Source organism: Rosa chinensis, chromosome 6 (assembly GCF_002994745.2).
Source record: "Rosa chinensis cultivar Old Blush chromosome 6, RchiOBHm-V2, whole genome shotgun sequence".
Lineage (NCBI taxonomy): Eukaryota > Viridiplantae > Streptophyta > Magnoliopsida > Rosales > Rosaceae > Rosa > Rosa chinensis.
In genome coordinates, this window is record NC_037093.1 from 3,807,046 (window position 1) to 3,823,822 (window position 16,777).

Sequence of the window (16,777 nt, forward strand, 5' to 3'; positions counted from 1 at the left end):
TTCTTCCAACCCATGTACATCTGTGCATTGATTCTTCTTTCGGAAATCTTGGCATCAATGATCTCTAGGAAGGAGGTGGAGTTAGATTTATCATTTCTTCTACAAAAATCAAAAATATTAATCCAATATGTTAAGTTTGATACCTCAATTTTACGTTTCATTATTCTTTTTTTTTTTTAATTAATTTTTTGTCAAAACACAAATCGATAGAAAAATCAAAATGAGTAATGAGATATGAGAATGAGATATAAAAAGGACATTGTGCAAAAGTGTAGTTATTCTCTATCAATAGTAATTATGCACAACTCAATACAAATTAATTGACTCACAGACTCATTTGCTCTATTATATTTGTTCAAAGTCTTATAATTATAGTAAAAACTTGGTAAATATTGGCAAAATCTTTGTCTTGAAACCAAATTCTACTCAACATCATACAGATGGATTAGTCTCAGTTGTGCACAATTGTTCTTAGATTTGGATTCAAGGGGCAATTGAACATGACTTGAATCAACCGACCACCTAAATAGTATTGTGGAGGAAATAGTGACTATTTACTAGTCCACTAGTTACTGAGTTACTGGGGAGCAAGTACAACAGATAGTCAGTCTTTGACCAAATTTTGAAAGTAAAAAAAAAAAAAGGCAAGTACAGTTGATGGTCTTAATTACTAAATCGAGCCTTACTTTGTTATTGGATCCGGTCAGTCTCCTCCACAAAACTATTGAAAAACATGGACACTCTTCACTCTGAGACAACCCCTCTTCTGCCTTCTCCTCCCAACTCAACGCTTTGACTCCTACTGCTTGCTGTCCTCAGGTACTTTCTTCTTCCTCCTCCTCAAGATTTACTATTTCCAATACTGGGTTTTTCTTATAGATGAATAAAGATGCGTTTTTTGGTCTCTCTGATTGATAATATCTGATGTATTTGCTTCATCGGGTTTGCTTCGGCCTTTACTTTGGTACCCAGTTAGGATTTTCATGCCAAGTTCACTTTTTTTGGATTGTGTTTCTTAGAAAAGATTGTATCTTTCTTTTGAGGAAAGAAATGGATTCTTCCCTTCTCCTTTGTAACTGTGAATCTCTGTTCCTTTTGTCTTCTGAAATTAGTGAGGTGTTCTATACACAAGTTGAGGAAACTTACATGAATTTCTTTATGAATGTGAATATCAATTCTAGAATGGACGTTAAGTTGAAGACACTGTGAATTTGGTATATCTTTTTACAGTGTTTGCTGTTAGAAGTTATAATTCAGTCTTGTAGGTCTATAGAAAAATTAAGAAACTTTGATTTGTAGTCTAGAGCTTCATTTTACAATGGGATTGACTCAGTTGCTTCTTAAGTTTATCATTTACCGTTCCGATTATGGGTGAGTTTCTCACACTTGTATGTATATAGGGAGAAGTCAAGATTTGGATAGGGTACTGGTAGGGGAAGTAGTACATCATGTTGAAGAAGCCGCCAAGTAGGAACCAGAGAACCAAAGGAATCAGGGTGAAGCATATATTGCAGATTGCATTGCTGCTTGGGGTATGCTTTTGGTTGATTTATCAGCTCAAGCATTCCTATGATAAGAAGGCAGCACTGGCTGAGAATGATCGAAAAACCTCGATCAGAACCCAAACGGAAAGTGAGCTTCTGAAACTTGGGAGGAAAGACCTTCCAAACTTGGATGTGACAGCACATGTGAAACGAGATGAAGATGAGGAGGAAGAAGCTCTAAGAGAGGAAGAAGAGAAACATGAGGTAGAAGATGAGAAACATGAAGCAGAAGAGCGAGAAGAAGAGGATCCGAAGCATGAGGTAGAAGAGATCGAAGAAGAGGGTCAGAAGCATGAGGGAGAAGAGCAAGAGGAGGAGGAAAACAAGAATGAAGATCCCGAAGATGAAGGAAAAGGAGCAGGAGATGAAGAGATAGATGAAAATGATTTGGAGACAAAAGAAGGGGGAGATTATCGTAATGAGAACCTTGTAGATGAAGAGAAAGAAAGAGAAGATGGGGGTGATGAGAAGGATGGTGACAGGAATGAGGATGAAGAAAGAGAAGACCGAGAAGAAAATGAGAATTCATCGGATGATCAAGATAATGAAGGAGGTGATACGAATGCTCATGAGGCACGAGAGGAACATTATAAGGGGGATGATGCTTCTAGTGCAGTGACCCATGATACCCAAGTTATAAGCACTGAAACTGAGAAAGAAAGTTCAAATGAAACCTCTGAAACCAGTGAAGATGAAGATGGAAACCAACACAATACGAGATTGGTGCATGGTGCAACATCTGAAAATGGCACTTCAAGTGTACCTGCAAGTGAAGAGAAACTTGAAGGGAATTCGTCCACTCCTGTTGCAAACTCACTTTTAGATGCAAATGTGAAAATACAATCTAGTGAACCGCCAGAAGCAGAAAATAACTCAACAATTGTGAGTTCAGAAGTAAGCAACAACTTAGCTGAAGTCAACCAAGAAACTAGTCCGCAGAATAAAACTGAAACTATATCTGAGTCAGCTCAGTCTCAGAATGCAGCAGTGGATGGTATGGTTACTAGAGAGGGCAGCACAGGACAAACTGTGGTCGTGGAACAGACTAATAACACAATATCTGTGAATGATCAATTGGATTCTAATGCAACAGTTTCTAGTCGTAAGGTAGAGACTAATGTGTCAGAAAAGACCTTAATATCTGATGGTACAGCTGCAGTGGAGGATAGCTCCAGATCTTCAACAATAAAGGAGAGTACGGATGCCACTGAGAATGAAGAGTCGGTGAATGACGATGCCACTATGAATGATGAGTCAAATGATCAAGATGCTACTAGGACTGAAGAATCAAATGATACAAGTGAAGATGGTAGGGAAGGTGAAGGTTCAGACTCCACAAATAGGACGGAGGATGCAGTTCAGGATGACCCCATTGATTCTTCTGATTCGCATATTTCCGAAGATGAGAAAGAGGCTCGGACAGATTTAGATACATTGCCAGAAATACAAACAGAGGGAGATGAGAATGGAGAGGCTGCAGCAGAATGATGATGATGGTCCATGGGTTCTTCTGGTACATTCCCATATTTCATGCTTGCCTTTGTTCTTGATATGCAAGGAGGGATGAAATCCCCCATGCAGTAAGGTTTAGTGTTTGTGAATTTGTTAATGGCTAGAAAATCAACACAGCAGGTAAAATGCAGGCTAGTTTATATCATCAGCAGCTTTAATCTGTAAAACTAGTTTACAGTTTCCACTGTATTAACTTTCTTTTCATTAATTCATTCCTTTCCTGTGGTTTTTGCTTGGAAATGTTGGCTTTTGGGATTCCCTCCAGCCTATCCCCAGTCCATTTCTTCCCAGGTTTGCTTCCAAAATGTCTTGACAACTGAATTGATTGGAATGCACGTCAAAAGTTGTGATGTCATATGACTTGGAAATTGAAGCACAAATGATGATTAATATACTATAGTTTGGTGGTAGAATGGTTATAGCTTTGTTTTTTTTTTTTGGTTACAAAGGAGGCCTAAAAGGCCTGAAACAAAAGGAAAAACAGAAAATTAACCCTCAGGCCCTGTTCTAACTCTCCTAGCTCTTGGGAGATTGCAAAGATCATCAGTGAAAGCACTAGCAACATGAGGGGGAGGGGTGTCAAAAATCACAATACCATAGTCATGGCTGAGACTTCCCTTAGCAAGAGCATCAGCAGTATTGTTGCATTCCCTAAAAATATGCCGTATCCTAACGTCTTCAAAACCATTGATTAGATGTCTACAACTGTTGATAATGTTGCCTAAAGGATGAGATATAGGGCAACCATCAATCAACAACTTAACAAAGATAGCCGAGTCAGATTCTACTTCAAGCTTTCTGATATTCAGGTCAGAAGCAAGTTTCAACCCAGAAAGCAACCCCCTAGCTTCAGCATTGATGATTTGGCCAACCCCCAAGTTTATGCTGAAGCCAGACAACCAATCTCCATTGTGATCTCTAATTACCCCACCAGCTCCAATAAACCCAGATTGGTTGGATCTGGTGCCATCCACATTAAGTTTCATAAATCCGATTGGAGGTTTCAACCAAGAAAGGATATTAAGACAATAACTATCTAACCTGGAGAGTTGAGCTTGAGCATTCATCCATTCATTTGCTGCATTAACGATGAGTTGAGTAGCATTGGTAGGCAGCTGGAAATTATCCTCAGAAACTACCTTATTTCTCCACTTCCATAAGTTCCAACAAGTGAAAACAAAGATAATGCACCATCTTAAATTCTCAGTGTAGAAGATAAGGCAATGAAGATTTGCAGCAAGCCATCCAAGCCAATCCAATTGAAAAGCATTTCTGATAGTGGTAGGCCAATTGAGAGACTCCCATATGGTGATAGCTTTAGGGCAGTCCCTAAATAGATGCAGAAGAGTTTCTTGGCTCCTTGTACAAGCATGACACTTATCATTTTCAGTAAACCCTCTTATGACACAAGTGAATCATCTGTTTTATTTAAAACGGGGTGCAACTGATAATTGTTTAAATGTTACATATTCCAAAGCATTCCCTACATATGTTCCTTCTGTTAAAACCTTGTTTGTTAAGCACTTCACTTTCACCTCTAGTGCTTTCTAGGTTTATGAAAGGGTATGCCTAGACAGATTCACTCTCGTCCATAGTCGCTATCCTCACGATTCGAAACCCTCGACAGATTCACAAGGTAAAGCCTAAGGATTGATTGAGTGGAGGGTATTTATACTGGTGTGGTACTGATGTATAGCCATATAGGTTTCAAACATAAACACCAACAGCGCTGACAACCATGGCTTCCATTTCTTTAATTCACACTTAAGCTTTTCCAGCATATATATCCAATTTCATTTTTAACCGCCTTTCTGTTTTCTGGCTTGGAGTTGCCTAACATCCGACCTGGGTAACACTAGCTGCCGCGTCCGACCTCTAGTGATTGTTTTCTTTCACTATTCTAATGCCATTTTGATCAACTTTCACACAGCAGTTCTAGATATCTTCGTTCTGTATGTTTTATGAACTGTCTGCGAAATAGAATGCATGTGAAGCCTAATACAGGCACAGGAACTTGGTACCAACTTCCCAAGTTAGGAACCAACTATAGAATAAAAGGCAAATTCTAACTCTTAAAGTTGCAGAAAATTTCTTTCTTGAACCTTGGCTTTTTTAACTTCAAGTTAAACCTTTCGTACGACTCATACTTGGAGAGGCTATAACCATTATGAGATCATTTCTCGTTGGAGGAGATCTAAATGAATTCAGTTTCACATAAAAGTTAATCAGGCAAACATTTCAAACTGTGAAACAAGCTTTTTGACAATAGTAAGTTGCATCTGATATCATGGCAGAAATTTGGAGTGATGCTATTATTTGTGACGCTATGATTTGCTTACTGAAGCCGTGAAGGGGAACATCAAGAATTCTTCACGTTGGCAACTACAGCAACTGAAAATTCAAACTTTAATACAATCTTGTTTCTCTAATTTTCTTAATTTAAAAACTCCGACAGTCACTCGAGAATTTCCATCTCTGTAAGGTCTAGAGTTAGACTTCTAAGTTCTAACCGTTACAGCCAATCTCAGTGTAGCAGATGGGTATCAAAAATTAAAGCTACAGTTACTGAGAACAAAGCATGATTGAAAAAGGGGATTAATCAACAAATGTGGAGAAAGCTGAGGCAGTAATCAAACACTTTATTCTGATTTCACCGCAGCTTGAGCTTGATGTGAATTCCACTGCAACAACATCCATATAATCGATGTGCCTGAATAAGAATCACAAGAGAATTCTATTACTACAAACAGTTACTGTAAGAAAAATATTTTTTTATACTATCTTCCAAGCAATGACAAAGACTGGTGTTTGCATAAGACAATACATCAAGCCTTCAATAGTTGTTTCCAGGAAATCCAAACACCACATGTCATCAGATATTATAGCATACTATTCGTCATTATAGTTGTCAGACAGAATACATGTGAGCACATACTAATAGCATGTGAATGACTACTACTAGACACAATTATCAAATCAACATAAACCATATGTTTGCAAGATTAGAAAGGATATTTGGACTTTATTTCTTTCGGAAAAACAAATATATTGGTTTTGGCATTAGAAAACAAATCAAGCATTAATTTGGTGTTTCCAGGAAATGCATACACCATTTCATAAAGTTTTGTAGCCGTTGAAAGACGGAATGCTATTGCATGTGAAGGACTACAGTCCCCAACTCTTTGTCTTTATTTCTTTCGGAAAAACAAATATATTGGTTTTGGCATTAGAAAACAAATCAAGCATTAATTTGATGTTTCCAGGAAATGCATACACCATTTCATAAAGTTTTGTAGCTGTTGAAAGACGGAATGCTATTGCATGTGAAGGACTACAGTCCCCAACTCTGTCTTTATTTCTTTCGGAAAAACAAATATATTGGTTTTGGCATTAGAAAACAAATCAAGCATTAATTTGGTGTTTCCAGGAAATGCATACACCATTTCATAAAGTTTTGTAGCTGTTGAAAGACGGAATGCTATTGCATGTGAAGGACTACAGTCCCCAACTCTTTGTCAATTAAATAAGCATGCAGAATTCTAGTCTTACCATCTCTTAAAAAAATGCCACATACTGGCATAGCAAAATTTTGATATCTGAATTACATTGTTTTGGAAGATGATATGTACTCCAGTTCTTTTTCTATTTTGTATTCTGATGAGCACCAACATGCTTAAACCTATCACGCTGATTACAACTATGCCTGCAGCCTGGAATTTAGTATAATTTATTCTTGTACCATACTGTCAACAACCATATTCATTTCCTTTGAAACATGCATTTTATGACATGGATCAGACTGTAGAATAGTTTTCAATATTTGAAACAAAAGTTCTGTTATTAAAATCAGGACTGGAAGGATGCCAGTAATAATGACCATAAACTAAGGTCGAGCAAATTGATACCTGCAAAAAAGCCGACAGTTGATAGATTTGCAATGGCCATGGTGTGGTAGATTAGGTACTCGGTCAAGAAATGACCAAGGGCATAGATGAATGATAGGAAGGTAACTAGGTAGAGTGGCTTGTTGTCAAGGTTAAAGGCACAAAGATAGCAGAGCGTGCAAGTAAGGAGAGTCCAGACACCAAATGTCCTTCCATGAACTTCAGTCACTGCGGAAACAGGAGTCACAAATGCAAAACATGAAATTAGGAAACAGTAAAACTAAAAAAACAAAAACAGTAATCTAGTTCTACATTCTTTTGGAGAGGCATACTGTCATAGTCTTGAGAACAAAACAAGAACTACAAAAAGGTTAAAAAATGATCAAGCTTTCAGAAACGAACAGTTACTGGTAAAGTATGGCATACCTATACAAGCAAGTACTAAAGTTCTAAATTTTGAAGTGTAAAGTTCTACATCTTTCTGGTGTTTTGGGTTTTGCCAAGCACAAGTTGTATTCGAACAATAGCTAGTAGGATAGCATAGTAAGCAAGTTTTTGGTTACTTTAAACTGAATTTGACACTGAACACAGTAACAGTATCTCGTATTCTAGTGTACGCAAGCGCACCGCTCTTGATCTGAGGCACTAAACACATCCGAAGATGTCTTACACAGTTAGAACATCCATACAAGTAAACCATGTTTAGTTAATTCACATTTAGATGCAATAAGAAAAACAAGTCTAACTCTTTTGGATCTAAATATGGACAAATCCAAACAATCATATACTGAACTTCCTTGCCTTCCTTACATGATTAAGAATTCAACACCCCATGTACCTATCCTACCAAATCCCACAATCAACAACCAGCATAACACAAAAAACCAAAATGGGTTTGATTAAATATCGAAACTTTAGAACAGTACATCTAATTTTGACTCCAGCAACTAAAAAAGGATCGAACTTCATCAACACAAGTTGATTGATAATAGAGTAAAAGTGGAAGAGGGGAGGGAGGTGTACTTGGGGATTTGGAGAAGACAGCAAGACGGAGAGCCCATATGTTGAAGAAGCCGAACCAAACAGAGACAAGCCTAAGTGAACCCACCAGCATTAGCCACCAACTCAACGCCTTCATCTTCACTCGTCAACTTCCAAAGCTAAACAGCGGAGCTAACGAGTCCTATAATCTACAGCTTTTTTTATAGTCTGGACTGAACCCGCGAGTCAGCCTTGGGTGTAAACAAGACGGCGATGATCTGTAACCCGATCCAACCTCATCGATGGGTTTGGTTCGATAGAGCCTTTGGGCCTAGGTGGGTAATTCTTGTTAGCATGCACTATGACTCTTATTATGTGATTTTGTATATTGTGTCCAATACTAGTCGAGTATAATTTCACTATTTTATCTGTTGTGTCAAATGATTCAACACTAATATAAACTGCAATAGTTGTGATTGGATTGACACGTTCATTTCACAACGAGATAAGGTATCCAGGAAATTTGAAAAAATTTCTTAAACGCTATGACAGTATAAGTGAGAGTATTGATAATTCTAGTTAAAACATCAACAGTTTTATTTAAAGCATCAATAAGTTTGGTACAAAGCATTGATTCCCACTTATGCTTTTGGAATAACATCACAATAGCTATTTAGTACTTAGTAGCGATAAGATATTTTGGTGCAAATTGGTTAAATTTCAATCTTATGCCAAAAATATATATTTGCTTGATTTTCATATGTAATAAGGTTCTTCAAAAGAATCCGAGACATTTGGAAGATGCTTAAACGGTCATCTATTCGAAAAGTATAAATACGTTTTAACTTAAGGCAATTAATTAGTACTTTTAGTACAAAGCATATATATATGGAAAAACATTGATCTTTAAGTATATTACCTTACTGGTTTTCTTGACAATGAAGTGTTGTATGTCACTTTACAACAGTCTTTTTGCACCCTATTTTTTTATTGGCCAAACTTTTGGAGGGAGAGCAAAGTAGCATATATTCCCCAAAAACTTTGGCTCTCATTAATGGATGTGTAATTCGTCCAAAAACAAAAATATAATGGAAGTGTAAAGCTTGATTTTATCTTCTCTTTGAAATGAAGAATTGTTACTTTTAGTGAAACAAATTTGTGCTTTATAGGATAGGAGGGGAGTGTAGAGGGGAGGTTGTGTCACTCCACTTTAAATACTTAAAGCGGATTGCAAGTGTTAAGATGCAAGATCAGTTTCTTTAGAAAAAAGTCTTACTATTTTTTGTGAAGATGATTATTACTTTTAGTTAAAGCCTAATTAAAGATACATATACACTTTTGACAGGGAATAGAATATTTCACTAATCTCATAGCTAGAACGGCACATATAATAGATTTCTATGTACTTGCACCGTAAATCAATAGTCAAATAGGTAAGGGTAAACCAGTAGCATCCACTAGTATAATGAAGCTCACTTATTCAAGTAAGCCTATTACACAAAATTAAAATTAAGCGAGCATCCCCTCGCCAATGAACTCAATTGTGTTGCTCAAAGATCCTCTTTTACTAAGTAAAACAACACCACATAGAATGCAAGCTTAAGGAAAACATACAACATTAAGCAAATAGTTTCTCAATGCCCATTTTTACAGGGCAAGTAGACATAAGAAGAGAAACTAGTAGAGGTACCAATAGAAACCCCTCCTTCAAAGGAGCACATAGGCCAAAGTTAGAACAAGGCCCATAATAGACGCACATCCAAACCCACCAGCATTGTTGGAGAGCCTAACTAACTAAGGCCCAATAGCTAAATCTAGCAAGGAGAACTAGGTCGGAATCCTGAACAGGACCAGATTTGAGAGCCAGAACAAAAACCAACGTCGAACCTGCTATAGTCGCCGCCCTAAAACCTGGTCGTCGGTGTCCAAAAAGCCTTTTCTACCGTTGATGCCCATCTACACCACATCATATTCACTCTGCCAAGATTTGGAAATGACTCCAACCATCATGGATTCACCGATGCACCTCGATGCATGGTGTACATAAGCTTTTTTTTTCTTTCTTTTTTTTGGGAAATGGGGATCAATTAAGCTGCCCTAAAGCTAGCCCAAAGGGCTTAAATTAGTACCTACTAAAAAGTCTGATGGACATGCCCAAACAGACAATAAAGAAAAGAAACTTAATTTCCCACTGGGCTCAACAAGAGCCAGTATTAGGAAATTAACCCTTGTAAAACAACTGAAACAAAGGCCCAAAGAATAAGCCCAATCCAATACAGAAAACCTAGCTAATGCAGACCACCTCGCGCAGCCGACCACGAAGAGTCGCGATATGTGGCCGAAAGCATAACACCAAGTAGTTCCATGTTGTATATCTGATGCCAATCTAAGCCTAGAACACAAATCATATGAATATCAACAACCCAAGGGATATAATCCCTCAAAACAACACCATACTCTCCACCATAGAGACCCATACCAAGAAAGCGTTGTGGCTGTCGAAGGAGGACCGAGAACCAGAACCATGGAGAATGGGGGGTGATGAACCCATGCGTGAGCACCCATACTCACCTTGGTAAGTGCCTTGCACTTTATCATCGCAGCCACCATAACTTTCATGGAGTTTGGGAGTGAAAACGGAAGAACTGTTTTGGGGTTGGGTAAACATTGATCTGGAAAGATGTGGGATTGATTGACAGAGAAAAAGAAAGAAAATGAAAGATGAGGAACAAGGTCCTCCCGATCTGGACATAGCCAGATATAACCACAAAGGGAGCAAAAACAGCACAAAGGTGAAAGAAGAACAGTAGTCTTTAGGATGCTGAAAGGGAAGAAAGAGTGACCTCCCCTAACTCTTAAGCCTTCAATCTAGATCCAGATGGATCAAGATTTGGGCAAAAGAGAAGGGGGAGAGGGAGTTTTTTTTCTCATATCTACTTTCTCTCTCTACTGTTTAGAAAGAGAGGGTCTCGTCCCTTTGTTTTTATGGTGTACATAAGCTTGCAACCCAAAAGTAGCACTAGAGCGAACAACAACTTGAGTCCACTAGTTGAACGGAGAGATATCCATGATCCCGTTTTAGATCTCCATTGCCAAATGACATCTTCGTCCATGGAGAATAGGTTGCTGCCAATCATTGTGAGGAATAGAAACGACATTAGGGAACAGACTACCACCACCTCTTGGGTGCATGTGAAGCCCACGCCTAGGGAGAAATGCTAGCATACTTCTCACAGTTATTACGACGCTAAATTTCCAGAGATTATTGTATTTGTGAAAAACACACATACTAGCGTCAACTCAAACTAGTTATATTCAAACATGGTCATTGGCTATAGCTTAATAAACACAAGCAAATGAACTCCTTAAACAATATAAACACGACTTATTTTAGAATAGAAAAGAAAGAATCTAATGCAACACATATGAACACTCTAAAAAAATAAGTGATAGGTATGACACAAGACAGACAATTCATAAGAGTCATGAACTGATGGTCGTTAAATATGTACGCAACTACGAGAGCCATCTAATACCTCAAGGAGCCACAGTTAAAGTCCGGAAGGCTCAAACAATTATGACCGAATATTAAGGCCTATTAAGGTCCGAAAATAACTTATTTGGGGACTAGGGTATAAAGAGCATCTCCAATAGTTTTCCTATATTTTTTTCTATTTTGAGAAAAAATGCATCTTTTTGCTCAAATTCCCTATACATATCTCCATTTAAAGATAAAGATAACAAAGGTTTGTATATTTACAGCAAACTCAAACTCTAAAGTGATAGGGAATCATATTTTAGGAAACTTTTACTCTTTGCTATCTTTCCTTTTCAAATTATATTTATTTCCATTATTAATTATTTGACTACATTTTTAAAATTAAAAGTATTACTATATTTAATCGTGAATAATAAATTATAGAGAATATGATAGAGAAATTGTTGGAATTATGAAAGAAAAACTAGACAATATTTTAACTTTGGAGCTTCTATTCATACCTCCAAAATTGGTATTTAGACCTCCCCACTTAATAGACCTCCAACTTACTTTTACAAATAATCAATATGCTATCTACACCTCCCTAATTTTTCCGTAATACCCATCATCCAATAATATCAATAGAAACTTTTTTTTAGAGTGTTCTATTCATATACCTCCAAAATCGGTAGTTAGACCTCCATCAATTTTTGAACATTTCACAATATTATTTTACTCATGATACAACTAAGCCAAAAAAAAAAAAAAAAAGCAAGCTTTCAGTTGATAGCTCTCTCTCTCTCTCCCTCCCCCCTCCCTTTTCTTATTGTTGTATTTTGCAGGCATATGCATCTTTAGAGGCGAAGAGCAGTTCATTTCTTCAACTTTCTAAGATTCCCTCGTTTTATATATTTGCTCGATGGGAACAGTACGCTCCAATGGATGAGTATGATTTTAAGAGAAAGTGGTTTGTTGGTGTTTTGGTTAGAGAATATTGCATATCCGAAATTGACTTGAGGAACTACAAAGTAAGGAACTGGTCTGTTGATTTCTCCGGTGCTTGGTAAGGATGAAGACCATAACAAAAACAAAAGGGAAAAAATGGCATGAGGATGACCGTTTGTTGATTTCATACCTCTAAAAGGGAAAAGACTTTTAAAATTTTTCTTTCTTTCTTTTTTGTGTCTTTATTGGTAATTTGACATGAGTTGACAAAGTCAACTATCTCTTGAAAAAAAAAAAAAAAAAAAGGTCTAGATACCAATTTTGGAGGTATGAATAGAAGCTCCCTTTTAACTTTTAAGTCCATATATAAAATAAAAATTTTATAGGGAATCTGTTATAGATGCTCCACTGGGCGATCCAATTAACACAAGTAGGTAATGGAAGTACCATTACTTAGCAAATTCATGGCTAACATATGGAGCGACAGTTTGCTATTTATAAATAATTGCTAAGTTATATTGATAAGGAATGCAACTAGCACAGCAGCAACAAGAATGGACAATAAAAAGCCGGAGATCACATATGTTAAATTACATATAGCGTGCAAAAGACTAATCTACAATCTTTTCGAAGTAATGACGTTTAGCATGCTATTAGTTCTTACTAAGCTCACAATTAAAGTCCTCATTGATTCTCTAGTTTCCACCAAATTAGCGAATTGTGCACATCTGACTACGTGAGACCGAATTAAAAATGATGATGAAATCGTTCCCTTAATTTAATGATTTGAGGAGAAGCCGAGAGTAACATTAACAGAGGCGGGGACCCCTTGTAAATTGCGGTGGCACTGCTAAGGCGACATAAGGAATTAGGGTTTCTATAATCCACAAAAGTTATATAGGTGAGCATTTTCAACTAAAAGCTCAACTTTAAGCTTGAGAGTGGCATATAACCAAGACTTAGTAACCACCAAAATGAGAGAGCAAGGGTTAGCTCCACAACTAGTCCTCAGGTAAAATCCACTAATAAAGACTACATCCAAGGAGAAAATCATAACATAATTGCCACCATTGTTAAAAGAACATCAAATTTATGATGTTAGTACCGGACCTCAAGGGGTTAGTATCTCTTGAGGTCAAATTTAAGTGACCTATACTGCATGGACCATTTCATGTAGTAGGTCACTCACTGTATGAGGCTCAGCTCCTAGGCCGACAAACTTCCCCAAATACAAGCCATGCCTCAGTAGAGCACCTTACTGAGAAGAAAGATTTGGCGGCACCTATCTCATCAATCATAGCTCACCAAGGCCCAATCAAGCCCGATGTACAGACCACATATCTTTTCCAATCGCACTAGAGACTAACAATCTCTAAGTATATTGGGTTGAGAACCACTAGCCCTGCCCGTAACAAGTCGGGAATATCCCCTTTGATTCCATGGAAACATATGTGCGCGTCTACGCCACTCACGGTTGTTCCATATCCGTATCATGACAAATCCTAATCCTAGAACTTTCCCAAATCACAAATGATTTTTTGCTCGGACATAGTTGTTCTATCAAAACTATCACTCAACTGACTCTTTTTGGCTCGGACGCAATTGTTCTATCAAAATTGTCACTCAACTGACTTAAACACCAAAAGCCACCTTACACACTCATTCCTCTTGCCATACCTTTCTGGTGTCAAGAACCAACCCACAAAAATGATGCAACCTATGCATTTGCTGTCACCATACCAGGATTACAAGCACTCACTGATAGATTTTCTTTGTTAATTCTCTACAGTCTATACCAAAAAGACAAATAAATTGGAGCAAAAATTTAAACCATGTATGAACAAAATAGCCGAATAATTCACCAATCACAAGAAAAATAAAACTGTATTTAAAATTCCTGTAGTCCTACTCATTCCTCACTGTACACTCTCCCTCATTCCCAAGCCCAAAAACTTGGCAAGCCCAAAGCTAAAATTGCCGGCAAATAAAAGAATCCAATGCCCCTAACTACCTCAAAACGACCACCCCTCCCACGCAAAACGACACCAACTACTACTGCCTCAGCTCCTTCCGGAGCTTATGTGAAAACGGCCGGCAAGCATCCATGCTCAGATCCATCGCCGCCGCCAACGCCACGTAAGCGGCCGCGTCCTCCGTGCATGTCACGTGCTGCACTCCGACCTCCACCTCCGGCTTGCTACACTTCCCGATCCCCTCCACCGTCGACGACATCACAAACCCTCTCTGCAGCAGCTGAGGTATCAACCCGAACCCGAAGTCCGACCCGGAGCCCGACCCGGGCCTCGACGAACCCGACCCGGACCCTAAGTCGAAGCTGCTGTGTGGACTGTTCACCGGCGTCAGACTCGACGTCAAGTCGATCGTGAACTTCCCGCCGTTCGACGCGCTGACGGTGGAGTTGGCCAGAATCGTGCTGAGCAGCTCGAACTTGTACCCGACGGTGTCGGAGCCGCCGCGCTCCAGCCACGTCTCGAGACGGCCCCACGGCTTCCACGTGCCGTCCTCCGGTCTCAGAATCAGCCACGCGCCGGGGTTGGACCGGCTCACGCGCTGCGAGCCGGGGGAGGCGACGAAGGGAGTCACCATAGACGCCGCCGCGACCGGCGAGCCGGAGAGGTCGTGAATCGTCAGCGACCAGCCTTTCCTCTCTTTCGCGCTCTGCTCCTTTTGGCTGCCTCCCATAAACGGCACTAACCAATTCCTTGGGGTACCCGGCTCCGACATTGACCTATAACAAAGAAATTGGAATCGAAATTTAGACCAAGAACGGTAAAATTCGGAAGTTGACTATTGACTCTTGACCTTGTTTTTTGGGTGCAAGAAAATTCAAGAACAGTAAAAAAAACTAACCGTGATTGCAAATCGGAGGCGTTTCTGAACCCAAATTTGCAAGTGAAGACCGGCTGCTTTACATTTCCCTGGACCTGGAAAACCTGGGGGCTACACTCGGGTTCTCCGTCGAACTTGAACACGAATCTCGGGTCGGGTTCGGCCCGGACGCTTAAAAAGAATTGCGACTGAGAGGATCCGGACCCGGACTTCTTGCCACCGATTCCAATCCAGCCGTTCTGGTAGACCACGGGGCGGGACAAGGCGGTGGAGAGCTCGGCGAGCGGGACGGTGACGCGGCCGAGGAGCTTGGCGGAGTTGAGGCCGCAGGTGGCGCCGCGGCGGCCGGTGTAGATCGAGATGGAGAGGCTGGGGCGCTTGGAGGCGAGGGTTTCGATTTGGGGCTTGGTGAGGTTGAAGCAGGCGTTGAGGGAGTGGGAGCGGGCGGCGGAGGTGGTGGTGGTGGTGGTCTGAGCGGCGGAGGCGGAGTCGTCGAGGATGAGGGGGACGGCGGAGAACTGGTGGGGGAAGTTGGTGAGCTTGATTTTGCAGAAGCAGGGAGAGGAGGAAGGGTGGACGGTGGAGAAGGAGGGTTTGGAGACGCTGGGAAACTTGAGGGTCAAGTCTCCGATGAGGATCCGTACGAACGGGCACGGATCCATTGAAGCGGGTTCGGGTCTCTCTCTCTGGGGTTTTGAGTTTTTTCGAATTTGGGGATTTGGAGAGAGAGAAGAAGAGAGAGTTGGAATATATATTAACAGAGGCAAAGTGAAGAAGAAGAAGAAGAAGAAGACTGAAAGAGGAGAATGAGGATTTGAGATTATATGATGAAGAGGAGACAGGCTGTAAAATGACAGCTAGAGAGTGTTATGGATATAAGGGTGGGGATAAGGTGCGGCCGACCCTGGTATCGAAAACCATGAGCTTACTTTCCTTTGTATTTTTTTTTTTTTTTTTTGGTCCCTTTATATGGATATGGAGGATTAATGGTGAACAACCAAATATAAAATTGTTTTGAATGCAATAAATTAATTGAAATTTATGAAAAATAGTGATGTGTTGGAGGAAAAATAAGGGTAATATGCGTCAGGCTTCTTTGTTGTTCATGCATTTTACGTATTCGTGATGATGTTTGTCCAAAAACTCTGTATGTTTTTATCAGTGTTTGTCTGGATATTAATATGTCGGTTGTTTTATCTGTGATAGAGTTTTGATATTTGGCGGGATTTACAATAAGCGGCAAAGTTTTAAAGTATGATGTCACGTAATTTATGTAGATTCATTGTCCCATATTTAATATCGATAGGTTTTTCTCATGCTAGAATGCAGATAAACTTTTGATGTAATATAGTAATTACAATGTACCTAATTAAAAACATGTATCACCTGACAGTGAGGATGTTCATTTACTTATTGTTCCATTTCCGTACTTTAGATTACAAACCTATAATATATGTGACGACATTGTAACACTTCATCCCGCTCTGGAACTTCAGGAATAGACAAACGAGACACCCAATCAATTAGTGCATGCATGCAAAACATCTTAACTCACGTAAAATCTTTTAGTCAGTGTTTATGTG

At 39.3% G+C, this 16,777-nt stretch overlaps 3 protein-coding genes across 3 annotated transcripts; 1 reads left to right on the forward strand and 2 right to left on the reverse strand.

Moving 5' to 3' along the window:
• The first annotated feature begins 685 nt into the window (after window positions 1–685).
• Window positions 686–3,361, forward strand: LOC112172877 (dentin sialophosphoprotein). The gene is made up of 2 exons (XM_024310373.2): window positions 686–819; window positions 1,401–3,361. The coding sequence occupies exon 2, from the start codon at window positions 1,449–1,451 to the stop codon at window positions 3,030–3,032; it is 1,584 nt and encodes a 527-aa protein (XP_024166141.1). The 5' UTR covers window positions 686–819; window positions 1,401–1,448; the 3' UTR covers window positions 3,033–3,361.
• A 2,048-nt stretch (window positions 3,362–5,409) lies between these two features.
• Window positions 5,410–8,161, reverse strand: LOC112173323 (ergosterol biosynthetic protein 28). The gene is made up of 3 exons (XM_024310934.2): window positions 7,964–8,161; window positions 6,962–7,168; window positions 5,410–5,766 (listed from the first exon to the last, which is right to left on the reverse strand). The coding sequence occupies exons 1-3, from the start codon at window positions 8,076–8,078 to the stop codon at window positions 5,696–5,698; spliced, it is 393 nt and encodes a 130-aa protein (XP_024166702.1). The 5' UTR covers window positions 8,079–8,161; the 3' UTR covers window positions 5,410–5,695.
• A 5,947-nt stretch (window positions 8,162–14,108) lies between these two features.
• Window positions 14,109–16,005, reverse strand: LOC112173308. The gene is made up of 2 exons (XM_024310921.2): window positions 15,216–16,005; window positions 14,109–15,093 (listed from the first exon to the last, which is right to left on the reverse strand). The coding sequence occupies exons 1-2, from the start codon at window positions 15,854–15,856 to the stop codon at window positions 14,397–14,399; spliced, it is 1,338 nt and encodes a 445-aa protein (XP_024166689.1). The 5' UTR covers window positions 15,857–16,005; the 3' UTR covers window positions 14,109–14,396.
• Window positions 16,006–16,777: the final 772 nt, after the last annotated feature.

What these genes read in the sequence shown, in the direction of transcription:
- LOC112172877 (XM_024310373.2), top strand. Translation starts at nt 1,449, where the DNA reads ATGTTGAAGAAGCCGCCAAGTAGGAACCAGAGAACCAAAGGAATCAGG.
- LOC112173323 (XM_024310934.2), bottom strand. Translation starts at nt 8,078, where the DNA reads ATGAAGGCGTTGAGTTGGTGGCTAATGCTGGTGGGTTCACTTAGGCTT. An exon ending in TGTCTTCTCCAAATCCCCAA is followed by an intron (nt 7,169 to 7,963) that starts GTACACCTCCCT and finishes CTGTTTCCGCAG; the next exon opens with TGACTGAAGTTCATGGAAGG. An exon ending in AACTGTCGGCTTTTTTGCAG is followed by an intron (nt 5,767 to 6,961) that starts GTATCAATTTGC and finishes ATTCTTATTCAG; the next exon opens with GCACATCGATTATATGGATG.
- LOC112173308 (XM_024310921.2), bottom strand. Translation starts at nt 15,856, where the DNA reads ATGGATCCGTGCCCGTTCGTACGGATCCTCATCGGAGACTTGACCCTC. An exon ending in GCCTCCGATTTGCAATCACG is followed by an intron (nt 15,094 to 15,215) that starts GTTAGTTTTTTT and finishes TCTTTGTTATAG; the next exon opens with GTCAATGTCGGAGCCGGGTA.